The sequence below is a fragment of the Mizuhopecten yessoensis genome, unplaced genomic scaffold, assembly GCF_002113885.1.
Source record: "Mizuhopecten yessoensis strain PY_sf001 unplaced genomic scaffold, ASM211388v2 scaffold10765, whole genome shotgun sequence".
Lineage (NCBI taxonomy): Eukaryota > Metazoa > Mollusca > Bivalvia > Pectinida > Pectinidae > Mizuhopecten > Mizuhopecten yessoensis.
The window spans coordinates 702,626-724,606 of record NW_018408710.1 but is presented as its reverse complement, the minus strand read 5'-3'; the positions used below and the strand labels follow the sequence as shown (position 1 = coordinate 724,606).

At 37.0% G+C, this 21,981-nt stretch overlaps 1 protein-coding gene across 6 annotated transcripts in view; it reads right to left on the bottom strand.

The window, feature by feature from the left end:
• Positions 1 to 21,981, bottom strand: part of LOC110462255 (cadherin-23-like) — a 71,176-nt gene that overhangs the window by 14,618 nt on the left and 34,577 nt on the right. Inside the window, exons 10-42 of one of the 6 annotated variants that reach the window (XM_021516146.1) lie at positions 21,769 to 21,879; positions 21,447 to 21,567; positions 20,569 to 20,814; positions 16,448 to 16,581; positions 16,030 to 16,134; positions 15,441 to 15,567; positions 14,891 to 15,136; positions 13,525 to 13,658; positions 12,882 to 12,992; positions 12,556 to 12,676; positions 12,012 to 12,257; positions 11,599 to 11,732; positions 11,194 to 11,298; positions 10,600 to 10,726; positions 10,056 to 10,301; positions 9,542 to 9,675; positions 9,280 to 9,390; positions 8,755 to 8,875; positions 7,795 to 8,040; positions 6,707 to 6,840; positions 6,427 to 6,531; positions 5,828 to 5,954; positions 5,397 to 5,642; positions 4,926 to 5,059; positions 4,302 to 4,412; positions 3,895 to 4,015; positions 3,482 to 3,727; positions 3,195 to 3,328; positions 2,556 to 2,666; positions 2,053 to 2,173; positions 1,442 to 1,687; positions 828 to 961; positions 36 to 132 (exon numbers count right to left, since the gene is read on the bottom strand). In XM_021516146.1, coding sequence (XP_021371821.1) covers positions 36 to 132; positions 828 to 961; positions 1,442 to 1,687; positions 2,053 to 2,173; positions 2,556 to 2,666; positions 3,195 to 3,328; positions 3,482 to 3,727; positions 3,895 to 4,015; positions 4,302 to 4,412; positions 4,926 to 5,059; positions 5,397 to 5,642; positions 5,828 to 5,954; positions 6,427 to 6,531; positions 6,707 to 6,840; positions 7,795 to 8,040; positions 8,755 to 8,875; positions 9,280 to 9,390; positions 9,542 to 9,675; positions 10,056 to 10,301; positions 10,600 to 10,726; positions 11,194 to 11,298; positions 11,599 to 11,732; positions 12,012 to 12,257; positions 12,556 to 12,676; positions 12,882 to 12,992; positions 13,525 to 13,658; positions 14,891 to 15,136; positions 15,441 to 15,567; positions 16,030 to 16,134; positions 16,448 to 16,581; positions 20,569 to 20,814; positions 21,447 to 21,567; positions 21,769 to 21,879 — 4,993 coding nt within the window. Of the gene's footprint in view, positions 1 to 35; positions 133 to 827; positions 962 to 1,441; positions 1,688 to 2,052; positions 2,174 to 2,555; positions 2,667 to 3,194; positions 3,329 to 3,481; positions 3,728 to 3,894; positions 4,016 to 4,301; positions 4,413 to 4,925; positions 5,060 to 5,396; positions 5,643 to 5,827; positions 5,955 to 6,426; positions 6,532 to 6,706; positions 6,841 to 7,794; positions 8,041 to 8,754; positions 8,876 to 9,279; positions 9,391 to 9,541; positions 9,676 to 10,055; positions 10,302 to 10,599; positions 10,727 to 11,193; positions 11,299 to 11,598; positions 11,733 to 12,011; positions 12,258 to 12,555; positions 12,677 to 12,881; positions 12,993 to 13,524; positions 13,659 to 14,890; positions 15,137 to 15,440; positions 15,568 to 16,029; positions 16,135 to 16,447; positions 16,582 to 17,410; positions 17,532 to 17,739; positions 17,851 to 18,337; positions 18,472 to 18,713; positions 18,960 to 19,242; positions 19,370 to 19,798; positions 19,904 to 20,215; positions 20,350 to 20,568; positions 20,815 to 21,446; positions 21,568 to 21,768; positions 21,880 to 21,981 lie in introns of all 6 variants that reach the window. The other 5 variants (XM_021516147.1, XM_021516151.1, XM_021516152.1 and 2 more) reach the window with 5 other exon arrangements.

The window sequence follows — 21,981 nt, the reverse complement described above, 5'->3', positions numbered from 1 at the left end:
CAACAATATCACGACAAATCCTATAATGAACATACCTGTACTTTCGAGGACGGTAAGGACATGAGCAAATGGAGTGCATATAGGCGTGTTGTCGTTCACGTCAGTTACAGCTACTGTTACAGTTCCTGTGCCCTGTTCGTAATCAATACACTCCACATTTAGTTAAATAACCGTGTAATATCATTTATACGTTGAGGTTCCCTGTCCCTTTCGTGCAAAGCACCAGATAATTATAATTCCACCAGTTTTTTCGAACATAGAACAATTTTCCTTTTCCTTTGAGATGTAACTGTAGCGCGACCTGTCTATGGTACTAGCGTAGGTCATGTAGCTTATTAGGTTAAAGCGACAATACAAAACCATAGAGCGTGCAAATGCTTGACAGTAAATGATCGAAGTAATTTTTCGAATCGTTGCACCGTAATTTTTTAAATTCAATATCATTTTTTTTCTATAAACGTTTTGTAAGGTTTGGTTTCCTTTTCAGAAATATTTTATCTTGCCGGAAAACAATTTCAATGCATAGTTACAGCTTTAGCAGTGGTAAAGGGATCCTTAAGTTAGGTTTAGTTAAACAATATTAGAAAAAGCGTACACAAATTATAATGATTATGATCTTCGTCACATTCATCATATGCATAGATTGTAAATCGAGATATTATATAAAAAACATATCTTAGGTAAAATATAATCTTTATTTAGTAAAAATATTTCAAATATATTAGACCTTTGGTACATATAAAAACCTGAACACAGCTGCAAACGTCTTATGAAATATTTCAAATAAAGTACTATTATTTAGAATTTTGAAGAGAAGGTCGACCTACCGTTGAGCCTCCTCCATCTGTAGCGACTACAGTCAGTTGGTAACTGGTGGTACTTTCGTAGTCAAGAGACTGAGCCAATTGAATGTTTCCGGAGGTTTCATCAATTACAAAATAGTTAGTGCCACCATTCGTCACTGAAATTCCGAACAATATTTATATTCATCACTTATTATATAAAAGTGTATCAATGATATAACACTATTAGTATTTACAAATGTATCAAAAGTATAATAATATTTAGTATAGAAACACTGTATTAGTTTTTCTCAACTTCATATTTTGATTTAATTTGGTTATTACATGGAATTAGCTTATAATAATCTCCGTCAAGGTATCTTTGGAATATACATTGAGTGGAACATTAATTTATGTGAATTACGCATGTAATATAATTATGTATGTAGGATACTGTTGTAATTTGCAGCTAAAATACTAAAATAACGCCCAGGGTTGATGCAGAATACAGGACCAGAAAGAGGTTTTCATAATCAAATACCGCCAATAAATTAATTTTCGCGTTAATGAATAAAAACAATGACGATCACTTGCGAATTTTGTTTATTGAACTGGAAAACGATCCAACGACTATTCATTGTCTTCTGACGTTCACCAACCTGCAGTGATGTCATAGTTGACGATGTTGTGAGGTGAGGCATCAGCGTCTGCTGCTGTGTACGTCATCAAAGCTGTACCACTTCCGGTGTCTTCCGCAAGCGTCGTCGACGGATTTGAGGCAAATGTGGGCGTGGCTTCGTTAGCAGCTCCTACGGTGACTGCCACAGTAGCCGTGGAAATGGTGGTACCATCAGATACACCGAACAGTAGAGTATATTCCTGAGTGCCAGCGTCATAGTCGAGTGCTTAAAAGACAAATGCAGATAGGGTTCAGCACGTTGTTTCATCATATTTGTGTACATAGTTCTTGTGACCATGTAATTCTATATAATATAAATGATTAAGAGTTATAATGTTACCACAATCAAATTTCAAGATGGCAATTACAAGAATGTAGATGTAACTCAATTTCAATGGTAGCGCTACAGTAAAGTGACATTTCCAAATTTCGATAAGGTATTTAAGTGTTTTGTGTCGGCATAAATGATAGACGATCGCTCTATGAATGACTATTATATACATATATGGAGTTTGTTGTCCTTTCTTTAGTAGTTTTTATTATACTCTTCATAATCGCCCTGTGACTAAGATGTTCTTTACAAAGATATACCATTTGCCAGTGTCACTACTCCAGCTGCAGAAATTGCGAAGTCGGAACCAACGTTTCCACTGACAACGGAGTATGTGATGGTGTCACCCGTGTCGCCGTCACTACAGGAGAGTGTAGTTACCTAACGTAGGGAAAAAATGGCTTAAATCATATCTCTGTATGCAATCATTATGTTTTTCAAAGATTTTTCCTGTTACGTCTGTACAGGAGACACAGAACGGTTTTGCAGATACATGGTACCTTATAGGCATGTGCTGTGATGCGGACTTCTTTTTCAAAAGAGTTCGCACTTTATGACAATTTTAATGATAATTTTTGTATATACTAAATTATGATGACATTAATTGTTTTAAACTGTGGATTTAAAACGTTTAAGCCATCTCTCTGATCAAATAAAACTACATTTGTTATTTTTATTGAGTAGTGAGGGGTGTATCAATTTACTTAAGTATCCAACTAAGGCGATAGGTTATGACTTGTTAGATCATTCTGGTGTAACATACCGTGTCTCCTGTTGAAGATGACTCCGATACGGTTGAACTGTATGCAGAGGGACTACATACTGGAATGTTGTCGTTGACGTCTGTCACGGATACTGTCACTGTCCCGGTACCCTGAAATTGGTGTGAGCAGTGTTTACATTAGTATAGCCCACCGTAGTTCACCCGTCCCTGCTCTCTAATAGTTTGCAAAAAGTGTTTTGAAGCGGAAAAGTTGCCCTAGACGCTAAAAATTCTGTATTGTTAGTATATATGGGAACAGGCCCATCAACCTGTGATACTGTCTGTCCATGAGGTTATAACAAAGACGGTACATGTATATATGTAGTTTGGTAAAGTTTTAAGAACTAGATACTTCATATGCAGACACATACCATATATAGATGAGCAAAGAAAATATTCAAACGGTACAAGTACACATATGTTAAGCGCCTACATACTTAAACACATGATATAAAAAGAAGGGTTATGTTAACCGTCTTCATACTCAAAGACATACAGCAAAAAAGTTATACAAATATATACTAATGAGTTTAAATTTATCATATCATTATGGGAAAGCTGTCACCGAGACCGAGGAGAGGTTTCAGCTTAAACATTTAAAATTAAATGAAAACCAAGCTATTTCAGTAAGATCCTCACCACTAGACCACCTCCATCAGTAGCGGTGATCGTGATCAGGTAGCTCGTTGTGGTTTCGTAGTCAAGAGCTTGCGCCAAAGTGATACTGCCGGTACTTCCATCAATCGAGAAATATGGACTGCCCGTGTTTGTAACTGAATCAAATTTATTGTCATATTAATTTATTTTTTCGGCAAATCAAGACGTTTAACTTGATGGTCAAACAAGTAATTGCAATAATTAAGAACCTTCCCGATGAAAACTCATTAAAATCTGGGATAAAATGAATATGTACAAGACTTCCACACCTGCCGTAATGGCGTACGTAGTGATATCGTGCGGCGAGGCGTCCGTGTCTGTGGCTGTGTAGGTCGTTACTGCGGTACTGACACTGGAGCTCTCAGCCAGGGAAACTGTCGGGTTAGTGGCGAAGGCTGGAGTGTCCTCGTTTGTACCAGTGACTGTGATCTTAACCGTAGCAGTAGCCGTAGTGGTGGAGTCTGTCGCTTCCACAGACAGTGTGTAAAACGTCGTCTCCGTGTCGTAATCAATGGCTGGAAGGTAGGAATTATTACATTAAAGAATAAACTATCTTAACTATGTGTCTGATTCTTTCCGTGAAAGTAGTAAACATCAGAATAAATTTGAAAAATGCAATCAATCCGAAAATTAAGGATACATGTTTATTTGAAATGTATGATAATCAAAAAATTGTTCTTACTTGAAGCAAGTGTTATCTCTCCTGCAGCTGACACAGCAAACTTTCCACCGGAGTTTCCACTGGCAATTGAATAAGTTACTGTGTCAGCGGTGTCGGCATCTGCGCATGTCATTGACACAACCTAAACGCAAAGAACGATCATGACGTATAAAAAAGAATCGAAAGCACCAATGGATAACAACAACTTAGTATTTATAGTTATATATATTTCTCATATGTTTGATAAGTAAAGTTATTCAAAATTATTTCTTTGCATTCAAAATGTTCCGATTCTTACCTGGAGATCTATTTTAAGGCAGATGATCAAACATTATCGTCCAATTAAACATCTAACAATATATAGATACATGTATATATCTTTAGTTTTCATTTAGACATGAGATAATTCCTTATTTATTTGGCATTACCGTAGCTGCAGCCGATGTGCTCTCGGCCATTTCTACGTTGTATGCTGATGGTGAAAATATTGGAGAGTTATCGTTCACATCTGTGACGGAAACTGTAACTGAGCCGGTGACCTGAAGAGCAAACACCCCTCCATGAACAGTACATTTGATGACATACTAAGAGCATATAAATCCTGCATTGTCTGTCTGCCAACTTAACTGCAAGAATGCAGGATTATGTACGCGAGCTAAAATGCAATCGTGAAACGCTCTCCATTCGTTTCGTTGTTAGACTCTATTGACTGTTCATACAAATAGATACTATTCAAACCGGAGGAAATAAAGTGAAAACAAAACAAAAAAGATTACCAGAACAAAAGGAAAGACATAATCACTAAAAAAACATAAGTTATAGAATAAAATTATTTCATGGAAGTGAACTTATATACCAAGGTATTTCGAAATGCTAAGCATGGAATAAATATGTTCGCATAAAAACAGATAAATCACCACTGGATGTTCGGAAAAGCAAATTGCAATGGAGTATTTCAAAAGTATATAGTGTTGACAGGTGCTGTTTAAAACTAATGTTATAATATAAAATAATATAAAATTCCACAATAAAAGAATAACGGTGACCCATACCGCTGTGCCTCCCCCGTCCGTAGCCACCACTGTGATGACGTAGCTGGTGATAGTTTCATAATCAAGAGCACTGGATAGCGTTATACTACCCGACGTCGAGTCTATGGAGAATACACTGGTTCCACTATTGGTGGCTGCAAAAGACATGTTCAACTATTTATTGAATGTCATTTAATATGCACTGAGGTATAGATACACTTTATCACAACACCTGTCTGGAAAAGTGCATCCTAGGTTGTGCGTACAAGCCTTTCTGGACAGCAAAAACTACAACTTCGAATTATAACACAACTTTATATTAACAACCAACACTGATTTTTACAGACATTCAGTGTAAAAAGAACAAGTGTAAACTACAAGTGTGCTGAAGCTCTAAAAGTATAAATATTATTTTGGAAACTAACGAGACAACTTTATGAGGTAATCCTTCGTCAAGTTGTTAAACTTATTTTGATATGATGTTTCTCATACCTGTTGTAATGGCGTACGAGACAACATCGTGAGGTGATAGGTCACTATCTGGGGCCGTGTACGTCGTGACGGCTGTTCCAACACTTGTACCCTCCGCGAGGCTGACGGTAGGGTTAGACGCAAATGAAGGATTGTTGTCGTTTTCAGCAGACAAAACGACGTCTATGGTAGCTGTACTGGACAGAGTCCCGTCACTGACCTCAACAGCAAGACTGTACGACTGACTTCCGGTGTCGTAATCCAGGGCTTTAGAAAGGAAGTATTGCTCGGCTCAATGTACTTACATATTTCATTTTCAAATGTGAATGAATTCAATATTAATTATCTGTATTATAAGGCTATATTTTATAACTAATGCATCTGATGTGTTATTAGATAAAAATAATTATTAAACATTTTTAAACATTTCATACAGGTGAATCGGTACTTACTACAAGCCGTTGTCAATACTCCAGTGGCACTTCCTAGACTGAAACAAGCGTCAGCATTCCCGGAGCTAATCGTGTAGGCTAGAGTGTCGGAATCTCCATCCGTACAGACCAGGGTTGTTACTGTTGTCTACAATAAGGAACAGCACAATATAAAAACCAATGACAAAGGTTCAATTTAGGACGATTTAATAACATATCCAATTATATGTTTGTATGTAAGTACTTATACATAGCATACGTCATACATATAACGTTACACTCATTTCACGTGATTGTATGTACATGAACCTACAGAATGCATGTAGCTGGATTCCACTGATTCCGACGTAATAAATTTAATATTTTTTTTCCATAAATGATAAAAATGGGTTTCTCCCTGATATCTGATGTTTCAACTTATTTGCATTTCTATAAAGCCAAAACATTTCTATTGACTAAGATGGCAAAAATGAAACCAAAATTTGGTTGTGTGGACATGCATATATAAAAGGGTTTACAAAAAATGAGGAAGCAACCATAGCAAAATATGCTTTGGTATCTTAAATTGTCACATCAAGCTTGAAATGTAAATATATTAGTTTAAAAGATAACAGACTTACTCCTGACGAGGCTGTCTCCACCACTGTAAACGTGTAGGAAGATGACGGACACGCCGGAGTGTTGTCGTTGACGTCCGTCACAGATAACGTCACTGTTCCTGATCCCTGTACAGACATTAATATCATAAAAGCTAAAATTTATGAAACTTTCAAATGACATCGTCAGTTGCTATTTGATATTTTTTCCTTCTAACTTCCATAGAAAAAATAAACATCGGTTTGAATATGATGTTATTTGATGAACAATTATCAATATGTTGAATGAAGAAGTACTGCTCACCACAAGGCCGCCTCCGTCAGTAGCAGTGACCGTGATCTGGTAACTTGTTGTTGTGTCGTAATCCAAGGTTTTGGCTAATGTTATACTACCAGAGGTGGCATCAATATTGAAGTAGGCACTTCCCGTGTTCGTAACTGTAAAAGGTGGACTCAATAAGAAGTCTTGCTTATTACCATAACGAAATCAAAGGATACACATGTAACTTTTTAATTTCAACCCCATGTTGAAAATGACATATCTGTCACGTCATACATATTTTTGCTTTTGTTGGTGAAGATAATTATTCCTAAATAAATATTGTTTCAAGCAAAATCGGATTTAAGACAAATATGTTGTTTACAATAAATAAAGAAGTTGTGAAGATTTTGGTTACCAACAAGACTAGGAGATTATAACCTGGACGTTATGTTATTGGTCAATATTCTAAATATGCCTTAAAAAACAATGTTTTGCTATGTCATCTTTCATTATGAGTTCAAAGTTCATGGCAAGTGATTGCCCGATCGGATTTCCCTAAAAAAGTTTTTCAGACATACTCTCTGAATGTTGTGGAAGAAAAAGGTCCCCAAACTTGTGCTGACTGATTGACATGTTTATGTAACTCCCGTTTGTTAGTTTACATTCCCCAAAAGACAATACAATTCGAAAATTAACCAACACGAGTTAAATCAACATGATAATCGTTTACCGAGTGTCTTTTAACAATTCGAGTTAGATAAGCATGGTAACCAATCACCACTCGTTGAGGAACCCCTATAACTAATCACCACTTGTTGAGGAACCCCTATAACCAATCACCACTCGTTGAGGAACCCCCATAACCAATCACCACTCGTTGAGGAACCACTATAACCAATCACCACTCGTTGAGGAACCACTATAACCAATCACCACTCGTGGAGGAACCCCTATAACCAATCCCCACTCGTTGAGGAACCCCTATACCCAATCACCACTCGTTGAGGAACCCCTATAACCAATCACCACTCGTCGAGGAACCCCTATTCATCTACCTTCTACATTCCATCGAACTTTGAATAACATCATGTCTATCCAAAATAAAGTTAATTAAGGTAACACTGTTTTACCTGCCGTAATGGCGTACGTAGTGATATCGTGCGGCGAGGCGTCCGTGTCTGTGGCTGTGTAGGTCGTTACTGCGGTACTGACACTGGAGCTCTCAGCCAGGGAAACTGTCGGGTTAGTGGCGAAGGCTGGAGGGTCCTCGTTTGTACCAGTGACTGTGATCTTAACCGTAGCAGTAGCCGTAGTGGTGGAGTCTGTCGCTTCCACAGACAGTGTGTAAAACGTCGTCTCCGTGTCGTAGTCAATGGCTGAAATTAGTTTCAATTCATTTGATGAAAACTTCCTGAGTTCAGTAGATACATGTACTAATATGACATCTCGTTACTAAATTTCAACGTAACTAGACATTGTTTTGTTTTTCTATACACAAAAGCGATCGCAATCGATCAGAACATATAAACATACATGGATGCAGTGTTATCGTTGTTTGGAATTCGTTAAGGTTGCAGCGAAATAAATTGTACTTTTGATTTGATAAGTATTGCATAGGACAGAAAGCCATGCGAAAGCATATTTAAAATACCAAAACGAAGTAGTATAAATATTTTGGCCGGCCCGGTTAGTATTACATATGTATATATATATACTACCCCACATCTAGGAAAAATATTACAGGGGAGACGACTCTCATGTAAACCTGGAATTTGTATTCAAATGTAAGCGTAAAGAACCTATGTATATCCTTCCCCCCCCCCCCCCCTTTTTCATAATGACATGTTACAAATTCAGTGTGGAGCTACCGAGGTAAACAAATTGTTCGCTTCTGAAAACGTGATTTTGTACTTTTACAGAATTTAATGAAATACTATTCATATTTGAAAGAAAATTATTACATTTAATATAGACTACGTTGATATGGAGTAGTGTCGATTTTATTTTCTCCAAACCTAGAACAGCTGATGGGATCCAATCTTGTTATGATAATTTTATTATTTTACAAAAGTACGCATATTCAAACTAACTTGCTGCTAGGGTTATCTCTCCTGAGGCAGAAACCGCAAATTTCCCGCCGGAGTCACCGCTGACAATGGAATACGTGACAGTATCCGATGCGTCAGCATCTGCGCATGTCGTGGTAACGATCTACAAATACAATGGTTCAGCATATGTTACGTTTCCAAACATACGGGTTCTACCATTACTAAAAGGAATATTAGTCAGGAGAACCGATTTTTTTTACATTAAATGGATTTCGCGGTCGAAATGGAACAGCGGATACAAGTTTCGTAGATAAATAGTATATCTTGTGTAATTTCACACGTACAGAAATGTTGCATAAAGTTGTAAAATCAAAATGGGTTTAAACGTAAAAGACGAGTACGAAGGTAGCCTAGGGCGCTTCACGTTATATTATATCCTTGTTGTGAGTTGAACAAATGAATCTGGTTCAACAACGAGTGTCAACATATGACATTTCATATCAAACTTATTTCATAAATGTGCCGGAGTATTGTGATTACTATATTTGATTACATATTTTACAATACCGTAGCTGAGGCTGCTGTGCTCTCCGCCATTTCCACTACGTACGCAGATGGAGAGAATATCGGGGAATTGTCGTTCACATTGGTCACTGAAATTGTGACGGAACCTGTTGCCTGTAAAAACAAAAATCAACAAATACAATGCTGTTCGGTTTCAGTTAATTTAACTTCGGTTTATGATCATTTTTGTGACTTTTATAGAAGCATACAGCTTTAACAGGTTATACTATACATTGTACATATTCATTTGGAAAAAAATTGATACCGTTGAGCCTCCCCCGTCCGTAGCCACCACTGTGATGACGTAGCTGGTGGTAGTTTCGTAATCAAGAGCACTGGATAGCGTTATACTACCCGACGTCGAGTCTATGGAGAATACACTGGTTCCACTATTGGTGGCTGAAACAGTAACATTATGGCCCCGTTAATATGAATTTGTTGTTTAAATATTTTTACTTAATGTTTGTCTCATTTTTATGATTTTTAAAACTATTCTGATTCTACATGTATTAACAACTGGTTGTGTGGCATACGTAAAACCCATTTAAAACGATATGTATAGTTATGAATAATTTAATTGTTTATGAACTTTATGTACATCAGTTTTTATTTACATACTCTTTTGGAACATGCATTTGTATATACTGAAGAGCACTGAAAAATCAAAAACAAAATATTTTTTCATGGAAAAAATATGTTGGTTCAAATATGTTCTTTTTTATCCACATCGAAGATTATTTTTTCTTTAAGTGTATTTTGACATTGTTTTTTTTATATACCTGCTGTAATGTCGTACGAGACAACATCGTGAGGTGATAAGTCACTATCTGCGGCAGTATATGTCGTGACGGCTGTTCCAACACTCGTACTCTCCGCGAGGCTGACGGTAGGATTGGACGCAAAGGATGGATTGTTGTCGTTTGCAGCAGACAAAACGACGTCTACAGTAGCTGTACTGGACAGAGTCCCATCATTGACCTCTACAGCAAGACTGTACGACTGACTTCCGGTGTCGTAATCCAGGGCTTTAAAATGTAAATCATGTAAGTTAATCGTGGCATCAACTTACATACAGATCCTATATGTGACACGATAATCATTAAAAATAGACTAGGTATATAATTGGATATGTTATCGTTCATGGATTTCTAATTAACAAGGCAACAAAAGAATGCTTTAGTAAAACACGAACGTAAACAGGCGGTTGACCAAAGGTCTGCCATAAAGTCATGACTTCTCCTACTAAAGTAATCTCATCCTATTGCTTACAGGATGGATATAGGATTGAATGTATAACATGTTTCACCTGTCGTGTTTACTTACTACAAGCCGTTGTCAATACTCCAGTGGCACTTCCAAGGCTGAAACAAGCGTCAGCATTTCCGGAGCTAATCGTGTATGCTAGAGTGTCGGAATCTCCGTCCGTGCAGACCAGAGTTGTTACTGTTGTCTGAATTGGAAGGATAACACATACATTTAAATGTATTAATCTTTTGTCAATTAATGGGTACAGTTATCGACATATTAGTTATATTACCAACGTTATCAGAAACTTAACACGCAACATGTCAATATGGCCAAATATTTGCCTTCCGTCCTTCGGAAACGGATATTTTTACAACTAATTTTGTATTTGTCGCTTATTTTACTTATAACACCATTACTCATCATGTTTTTTTTAAAATGTGCAAGTATTTAAATATAGCTATTATTTAGTTTTCTTATCCATGAAACATATTACATTAAATTTCAAATGGCCTTTCTTTACGGTTGCGTCGATAATAACAACGCATATAGTTTTAGAGAGCGTTAAGATATCTACCGATGATAACTAATGATGGCGTCTATCAGTTCACCGATATTCGAACGCTAGTTTAGCATATACGACTGAATTTGTAAAAAGAAAATAAATCTTACTCCCGACGAAGCTGTCTCCGCCACTGTAAACGTGTAGGAAGATGACGGACACGCCGGAGTGTTGTCGTTGACGTTCGTGACCGATAACGTCACTGTTCCTGATCCCTGTACAGAAACAAAGTATCCAAATAATAGTATCTTTATGATTATTTGTTTTATGAGATATGCTTTTATCAAAACAAATTTAATTTAAAAACTTAAAGTAGAAATATGTTCAGCATCTACTACAAAAATTGTAAAACACATTGTGATTTCAAGACTTCTTAACAGTTGATAGATTATATCTGCATAAACTTACAGTCACTTATAGTTAAAATAATATGTCATTATGCTACCGATACCAGAAAGTATTTTCAAATGTTTAAAATGAAAGAAAAAAAATTCAGTCAGACCCCAACCACTTACCACAAGGCCGCCTCCGTCAGTAGCAGTGACCGTGATCTGGTAACTTGTTGTTGTGTCGTAATCCAGGGTTTTGGCCAATGTTATAGTACCAGTGGTGGCATCAATGGTGAAGTAGGCACTTCCGGTGTTCGTTACTGTAACCATTCACGTAATCATCATATGTAACAGAATCGACGAAGTTTAAATATAAATTTCATTGTATCTGCTTGTGTATCAGTGCTCATTTTAAATTGCCATGTGAATTATGTCAATGAAACTTGAAATATTGATTAATTGATTGTTGATAAATTAAAATAATTGCCCTAATACGTAAAAAAAACCCAAAATACTAAACAACTCTTTTCAATCGATAACATGTCTTGATGTTGAACATTTTATATTTCCAATTTTAACATTAAAAAACACTGTTTTACCTGCCGTAATGGCGTACGTAGTGATATCGTGCGGCGAGGCGTCCGTGTCTGTGGCTGTGTAGGTCGTTACTGCGGTACTGACACTGGAGCTCTCAGCCAGGGAAACTGTCGGGTTAGTGGCGAAGGCTGGAGTATCCTCGTTTGTACCAGTGACTGTGATCTTAACCGTAGCAGTAGCCGGAGTGGGGGAGTCTGTCGCTTCCACAGACAGTGTGTAAAACGTCGTCTCTGTGTCGTAGTCAATGGCTAGAATTTATGAATTTTTGTTATTTTAAACAGAGAGTGGCTGAATAATATTGCCACAGCTTCTTTATGTTTCCAAAATTAAAATCTTAAATATATGCTTTATGAGCGAAAAGATTTGAGGTAAGTAGAACAGGAATCAGTAAATAAACGTATACGCTGAAATAATAAAATAGTTCTCGGAACAAACGGAATAAATAAGTACATAATTGTTCTTGTAAAACAGAAGGTACATTGCACCTTTGAATTTACTTTAACAATCCTCAATTGTATTCCAGAGCTTACATCATATAAAACTTACTTGCAGCTAGTGTTATCTCTCCTGCCGCAGATACAGCAAATTTGCTGCCAGTGTTTCCGCTCGCAATGGAATAAGTAACAGTATCCGAAGCGTCAGCATCAGCGCATGTTGTGGTGACGACCTACATATATGTAAACAATGGTATATAAACGACTAAGGTGCATGCACATACCAATCCAATGTAATTTAAACGAAAAAATCAAAACCTCACCTAATTAATTTCATCTGTATCATTTAACTTAGTTTGTAAAATTTCTAAACTTTCTATTGTAAATTTTCTAAAACGTCTGCACTTCTTTAAACCATACAAGTACATTTCGACCTACCGTAGCTGAGGCTGCTGTGCTCTCCGCCATTTCCACTACGTACGCTGATGGAGAGAATATTGGGGAGTTGTCGTTGACATTCGTCACTGAAACCGTGACGGAACCTGTGTCCTGAAAAGGAAAAGGAAACAAATTGGCACAATGTCGTTGATTTGTTATTGGTTGCTGGCGTGTCTATGGTATTCAAATATTAAGAAAATTTGCTTAAAATGCAGTACGCGATCGACATTGTCTGGAACATAATTAGCTTTAACACCTGAATAATAATGAAATGTTGTTTTTTTTTCTTTTTTTCTTTTGGAAAATAATAAAATAAACGGACGAGTAAAATAAAAGTTACTTCGGGAACAGTTTCACCAATCTGGTGTAAAAGGTATTTAGATATAAAGAATTTTGTATGTCAAGCAGAAATGTTTATTTCAGTTCAAGATACAATAAATATGAAAGTATAGCGTTCATGCCAATGTCTAATAGACGACTTCTTTGAGAGAAAAGACATCAAAAAAGTTGTTCTAAATTTTGAGGTCACAATGCGATATCATATGATATACATATAAATATAAACGTATCGGTATATTCACTCTAGAAATGTGCGTGAAAAATAATATACACTTCATGATTATTAAAAATAAATCAATCATACCGTTGAGCCTCCCCCGTCCGTAGCCACCACTGTGATGACGTAGCTGGTGGTAGTTTCGTAATCAAGAGCACTGGATAGTGTTATACTTCCCGACGTCGAGTCTATGGTGAATACACTGGTTCCACTATTGGTGGCTGAAACGAAATAGTGTAAACATGAAAAGATCTTCACTATTCGATTTTTGTTTGCATATAAATAACACACATTATTTTAATATTAAATCTGTCGAAACTGATATACGGATAGGACAGGGATCGGAGACATGAATTGTTCAAACGACAAACTTTGGTCATATACAGTTGTGGGATCGCACAACGTTACACGATGTGCGGTGTGCGCATGATGTGTGCACGATGTGTGCACAATGTGCGAACGATAAAAAGTTCGACGATCATTGCTTGCGCACATTTGTGAGCACGATGGACGAACGTTGCGCAATAACAATCGTAGTTGGTGTAAATTGAGAAATGCCTTAATAATATATACGGTTTCGTGTTTAAACATACAAGCTTGATTTTTACGTACATGTATGTTTCTATTTTCTACCTACATCTATAAGCTTATCCTTATGTCTTTACTTTCTTAAAATTAGAAATTGTGTTTTCGGTATTTTTTAAACGTCCTTAATCGACACATGTGAATTTACAACACAGTCTCGTATACAGGTAAATAAAGCCACTTTGTACATGTACCTGGACCGTAGGTTTTCCCCGCCCCCCGCCCCCCCCTCCCCCCGGGGCGCTTAATTGGAGCTATACGCAAACCGAATGCAAATAACAAATATTAAACGTCCAGTTGTGTATACGGTATTGCATATCAGCTCTATGTGTCAAGTACATCTACAGGCCAGGTAAACTCTGGTCACTCAACAAATTGTTATTTACCTGTTCTGTTACATTGGAGCAAAACCCATTCAACAGTCACTGTAATGCTGTATTACACGAATGGTAAAACTGTATATAATCTTCATAACTATGATGAGAAATTACAGTAAAATATACAGTTTTCATTATTGCATACGAGCTTTCCGTATTGTTTATATTCCGTAATATTGATCTACAAATTGTACCCAATCGCAAAGTTGTGCGGAGAGAAGCGCACAACGGGGCGAACGATTGCTAAATCGCACAGTTGTGCGCACCATGTGTGGACGATGCGTGGACGGTGTGTGAACGATGTATGCACGATGTGCGTGCTATGTGGGGACGATGTGCGGACGGTGTGTGAACGATGTATGCACGATGTGTGTACGCTATTTTGCGCGTTGTGCAGTCACACAACTGCATTTAGCGTGATCATAACGTTGTTATCATTATTATTGAACTTAAAAAGCTGATGCATTTTGAATTTAATATATTTTATATACCTGCTGTAATGTCGTAGGAGATAATATCATGAGGTGATAAGTCACTATCTGCGGCGGTATATGTCGTGACAGCTGTTCCAACACTCGTACTCTCCGCGAGGCTGACGGTAGGATTGGACGCAAAGGACGGATTGTTGTCGTTTGCAGCAGACAAAACGACGTCTACAGTAGCTGTACTGGACAGAGTCCCGTCACTGATCTCAACAGCAAGACTGTACGACTGACTTCCGGTGTCGTAATCCAGGGCTTTAAAATGTAAATCATGCAAGTTAATCGTGGCATCAACTTACATACAGATCCCATACATGTATGTGGCACAATAACCTACTAAAATAGACTACTTATATAATTGGATTTGTTATCATTTATGGATTTCTGATTAACAAGGCAACAAAAGAGTGCTTTAGTAAAACACGAACGTAAACGGGCGGTTGACTAAAGGACTACCATAAAGTCATGACTTCTCCTGCTAAAGTAATCTCATCCTATTGCTTACAGGATGGATATAGGATTGAATGTATAACATGTTTCACCTGTCGTGTTTACTTACTACAAGCCGTTGTCAATACTCCAGTGGCACTTCCAAGGCTGAAACAAGCGTCAGCATTTCCGGAGCTAATCGTGTATGCTAGAGTGTCGGAATCTCCGTCCGTGCAGACCAGAGTTGTTACTGTTGTCTGAATTAGAAGGATAACACATACATTTAGATAAAAGAATCTTTTGTCAATATATGGGTACAGTTATCGACGTATTAGTTATATTACCCACGTTATCAGAAACACGCAACATGTCTATATGTCCAAATATTTGCCTTCCATCCCCTGGAAACGGATATTTTTACAACTAATTTTGTATTTGTCGCTTTTGTATTTATCGCCATTAATCACACTATTTTTTTCATTTTGTAAATTAACAAGTATATAACTATAGCTATTAGTTTGACTTATCCATGAAACATATTTCATTAAATTCGATAGAGCCTTTCTTTACGGTTGCGTCGATAATAACAACGCATATAGTTTTAGAGTGCGTTAAGATATCTACCGTTGATAACTTATGATGGCGTCTATCAGCTCACCGATATTCGAACGCTAGGTTAGTATGTACGACTAAATTTGTAAAAAGAAAATAAATCTTACTCCCGACGAAGCTGTCTCCGCCACTGTAAACGTGTAGGAAGATGACGGACACGCCGGAGTATTGTCGTTGACGTTCGTGACCGATAACGTCACTGTTCCTGATCCCTGTACAGAAACAAAGTATCCATATTTTTATTATATTATCTTGATGGGTATTTGTTTTATGAGATATGCTTTTATCATAACAAATTTATTTTAAAAGCTTAAAGTAGAAATATGTTCAGGATCTACTACAATAATTGTAAAACACATTATGATTTCAATACTTCCAAACAGTAGATGGATTATATCTACATACATTTATGGACACTTATAGTTAAAAAAATATGTCATTATGCTACCGAAACAAGGAAGTGTTTTCAAATGTTTAAAATGAAATAAAAAAGAGAAATATTTCAGTCAGACCCCAACCACTTACCACAAGGCCGCCTCCGTCAGTAGCAGTGACCGTGATCTGGTAACTTGTTGTGGTGTCGTAATCCAGGGTTTTGGCCAATGTTATAGTTCCAGTGGTGGCATCAATGGTGAAGTAGGCACTTCCGGTGTTCGTTACTGTAACCATTCACGTAATCATCATATGTAACAGAATCGACGAAGTTTAAATATAAATTTCATTGTATCTGCTTGTGTATCAGTGCTCATTTTAAATTGCCATGTGATTTATGTCAATGATACTTGAAAATATTGATTAATTGATTGCTTGATAAATTAAAATAAATGCATTAATACGTAAAAAAAAAAAAAAAAATACTAAACAACTCTTTTCAATCGATAATATGTCTTGTGATGTTGAACATTTTATATTTCCAATTTTAACATTAAAAAAACACTGTTTTACCTGCCGTAATGGCGTACGTAGTGATATCGTGCGGCGAGGCGTCCGTGTCTGTGGCTGTGTAGGTCGTTACTGCGGTACTGACACTGGCGCTCTCAGCCAGGGAAACTGTCGGGTTAGTGGCGAAGGCTGGAGTGTCCTCGTTTGTACCAGTGACTGTGATCTTAACCGTAGCAGTAGCCGTAGTGGTGGAGTCTGTCGCTGCCACAGACAGTGTGTAAAACGTCGTCTCCGTGTCTTAGTCAATGGCTAGAATTTATGAATTTTTGTTATTTTAAACAGAGAGTGGCTGAACAATATTGCCACAGCTTCTTTATGTTTCCAAAATTAAATCTTAAATATATGCTTTATGAGCGAAAAGATTTGAGGTAAGTAGAACAGGTACCAGTAAATAAACGTATACGCTGAAATAATAAAATAGTTCTCGGAACAAACGGAATGATTAAGTCCACACTTGTTCTTGTAAAACAGAAGGTACATTGCACCTTTGAATTTACTTTAACAATCCTCAATTGTATTCCAGAGCTTACATCATATAAAACTTACTTGCAGCTAGTGTTATCTCTCCTGCCGCAGATACAGCAAATTTGCTGCCAGTGTTCCCGCTCGCAATGGAATACGTGACAGTATCCGAAGCGTCAGCATCAGCGCATGTTGTGGTCACGACCTACATATATTTAAACAATGGTATATAAACGACTTAAGTGCATGCACATACCAATCCAATGTAATTTAAAACGAAAAAACTAAAAAACTCGATATAATAAATTTCTTCTGTATCTCTAAACTTATGTTTGTTAATTGTCTAAACTTGTTTTTTTAATTTTCTAAAACGTCTGCTCTTCTTTAAACCATACAAGTACATTTCGACCTACCGTAGCTGAGGCTGCTGTGCTCTCCGCCATTTCCACTACGTACGCTGATGGAGAGAATATTGGGGAGTTGTCATTGACATTGGTCACTGAAACCGTGACGGAACCTGTGTCCTGAAAAGGAAAAGGAAACAAATTGGCACAATGTCGTTGAATTGTTATTGGTTGCTGGCGTGTCTATGGTATTCAAATATTAAGAAAAATACATGAATAAACGCTAATTAGCTTTAACAGCTGAATATTAATAAAATAATATTTTGTGTGTTTTAGGGAAATCATGACGAGTAAAGTAAAAAAGTTACTTTTGGAACTGTTTCACCAATCTAGTGCAATGTTTGTTTTAAATATAAATAAGTTTGTACGTCAAAAACACATATTTATTCCAGTTCAAGATAAGATAATGATAGTGTTCCTGCCAATATCTAATATACGACTTCTTTGAGAGTCAAGACATTGCAAATATTTTCCTAAATTTGGCGTCAAAATGCGATATTATATCATGATATAAATATAAATATAAACGTATGGGTATATTCACTGTAGAAATGTGCGTAAAATATAGCATACACTTCATGTTTTTTTAAAAACAATTCAATCATACCGTTGAGCCTCCCCCGTCCGTAGCCACCACTGTGATGACGTAGCTGGTGATAGTTTCGTAATCAAGAGCACTGGATAGCGTTATACTACCCGACGTCGAGTCTATGGTGAATACACTGGTTCCACTATTGGTGGCTGAAACGAAGTAGTTTAATAATGTAAAAACCTTGACGGTTTGATTTTTGTTTCCTGATAAAGAACACGCATTATCGTTACATTAAATCTGTTGAAAATGATATCCGGATAGGACAGAGATCGGGGAAATTAAATGTTCAGACCACATACTTGGGGAGTAAATTTGGCGTTATAAAACGTTGTTATCATTATTTATGAACTCAAAAAGCTGATGCATTTTGAATTTAAGATATGTTATATACCTGCTGTAATGTCGTACGAGACAACATCGTGAGGTGATAAGTCACTATCTGCGGCAGTATATGTCGTGACGGCTGTTCCAACACTCGTACTCTCCGCGAGACTGACGGTAGGATTGGACGCAAAGGATGGATTGTTGTCGTTTGCGGCAGACAGGACGACGTCTACGGTAGCTGTACTGGACAGAGTCCCGTCACTGACCTCTACAGCAAGACTGTACGACTGACTTCCGGTGTCGTAATCCAGGGCTTTAACACGTAAATTATGCAAGTTAATCGTGGCATGGACATACATACAGATCCCACTCATTTAAAAAAGACTAGGTATATCATTGAATTTGTTATCATTCATGGATTTCTAATTAACAAGGCAACAAAAGAGTGCCTTATCAAAACACGAACGTAAACAGGCGGTTGACCAAATGTCTGCCATAAAGTCATGACCTTCCTGCTAATGTAACCTCATCCTCATGATTACAGGATGAATAAAGGATTGAATGTATAACTTGTTTCACCTGTCGTGTTTACTTACTACAAGCCGTTGTCAATACTCCAGTGGCACTTCCAAGGCTGAAACAAGCGTCAGCATTTCCGGAGCTAATCGTGTATGCTAGAGTGTCGGAATCTCCGTCCGTGCAGACCAGAGTTGTTACTGTTGTCTGAATTGGAAGGATAACACATACATTTAAATAAAAGAATCTTTTGTCAATAAATGGGTACAGTTATCGACATATTAGTTATATTACCCACGTTATCAGAAACAGTCTATATGTCCAAATATTTGCCTTCCGTCCCTCGGAAACGGATATTTTTATAACTAATTTTGTATTTGTCGCTTTTGTATTTATCGCCATTAATCACACTATTTTTTCGTTTTGTAAATTAACAAGTATATAAATATAGCTATTAGTTTGAATTATCCATGGGCCTTTCTTTACGGTTGCGTCGATAATAACAACGCATATAGTTTTAGAGTGCGTTAGGATATCTACCGATGATAACTTATGATGGCGTCTATCAGTTCACCGATATTCGAACGCTAGTTTAGCATATACGACTTAATTTGTAAAAAAGAAAATAAATCTTACTCCCGACGAAGCTGTCTCCGCCACTGTAAACGTGTAGGAAGATGACGGACACGCCGGAGTGTTGTCGTTGACGTTCGTGACCGATAACGTCACTGTTCCTGATCCCTGTACAGAAACAAAGTATCCATACTTTTATTATATTATCCTGATGATTATTTGTTTTATGAGATATGCTTTTATCATAACAAAATTATTTTAAAAGCTGAAAGTAGAAATATGTTCAGCATCTACTACAAAAATTGTAATACACATTATGATTTCAATACTTCCAAACAGTAGATGGATAATATCTACATAAATTTATGGACACTTATAGTTAAAAAAAATATTTCATTATGCTACCGAAACAAGGAAGTGTTTTCAAATGTTTAAAATGAAATAAAAAAAAGAAAATTCAGTCAGATCCCAACCACTTACCACAAGGCCGCCTCCGTCAGTAGCAGTGACCGTGATCTGGTAACTTGTTGTTGTGTCGTAATCCAGGGTTTTGGCCAATGTTATACTACCAGAGGTGGCATCAATATTGAAGTAGGCACTTCCGGTGTTCGTTACTGCAATCATAAAACGTATTTACAAGATCTGTTACGTTCGAAACAATTTATCGCGAATTATAAGCTGATGAAGATACCGATTTCGCAGAACGAGATAAACATTATAGAGATATGAAATATAATGGTCCATATTATAAACAGAAACATATTACAGAACCTAGAAATTATTCTAAACGCAATAACTATAGGTCGTTTTTTTCTTCCAGTCGAGTTACGCACCTGCCGTAATGGCGTACGTAGTGATATCGTGCGGCGAGGCGTCCGTGTCTGTGGCTGTGTAGGTCGTTACTGCGGTACCGACTCTGGAGCTCTCAGCCAGGGAAACTGTCGGGTTAGTGGCGAAGGCTGGAGTGTCCTCGTTTGTACCAGTGACTGTGATCTTAACCGTAGCAGTAGCCGTAGTGGTGGAGTCTGTCGCTTCCACAGACAGTGTGTAAAACGTCGTCTCCGTGTCGTAGTCAATGGCTGGAATATTGTAATTTACGATGAAGATGATTGTAATTTACGATGATGTTATTAAGACTATCTTCTTTTAGAAGATAGTCTTAATAACATAATTTTAACGTTGTGTAGTGACATTTGTTTTTTCACATAACGGCTATTAGCAATACTGACCTCATGTTTTATTTCTCACACTATTCCGTCTTGCAACAATCAATCATATTTTGTTAAGTTAGTTCTTAACTGCATTAATAAGTGTGTCATACCTTCCATAAATCTGTTGTTAAATGTTAAATACTCATCATTTGTATAGATATTGACGTGCAAGTTGCTTTCATTAGAGTAGTATTCAAGACACGTTGTTCATTTTGGTACTAGAAGGCATACACAGCTGATTCGGCTCGGTACTTTTCGAATAAGTATGTAGGTGCAGAATTACTCATACATCGAGATGAAAAGTAAACTAACAGAGGTATCAAATAAAACGAAATATCACAAATGGAAATCAATTACCCTATATATGAATATATGTAATGTGAATATCACGATAAAAGCAATTAGAACATACATTATTCTTACCTCTCAGGTATTTTTCCGCGAGTTAAGCCTATAGCAAAATGAAAGATGACATATGTATGATTGAATATATATCTTACTTGCTGCAAGGGTTATTTCCCCTGCCGCAGTGACCGAGAATTTGCTGCCAGTATTCCCACTAGCAATGGAATAAGAGACAGTATCCGCGGCGTCTGCATCTGCGCATGTCAGGGTCACGACCTACAGATACGTTAAAATGTTGTACTTTGTTACCTATTCATATATACAGCAGTGTTATTCTTAGTCTATTAAGTACGTAATCATGTATACATTTTAAATAATCGTTACATGCAAATTAAACAAAAATCAGCCATAAATAAAAGGTATTATTCTTGAAAGGAAGCCGACTACAAATTCTGTATGTGGCGTAAAACAAATTACCGTAGCTGAGGCTGCTGTGCTCTCCGCCATTTCCACTACGTACGCTGATGGAGAGAATATTGGGGAGTTGTCGTTTGCATCAGTTACTGAAACTGTGACGGAACCTGTTGCCTGCAAAAATATCATAAAAGCGTTCAGAGAGGTTTAATAATATGCCTGGTATTTAAAGTATAGAAAGTGTTATAGACCCAGAGAATGATCGAGATTTTAAAC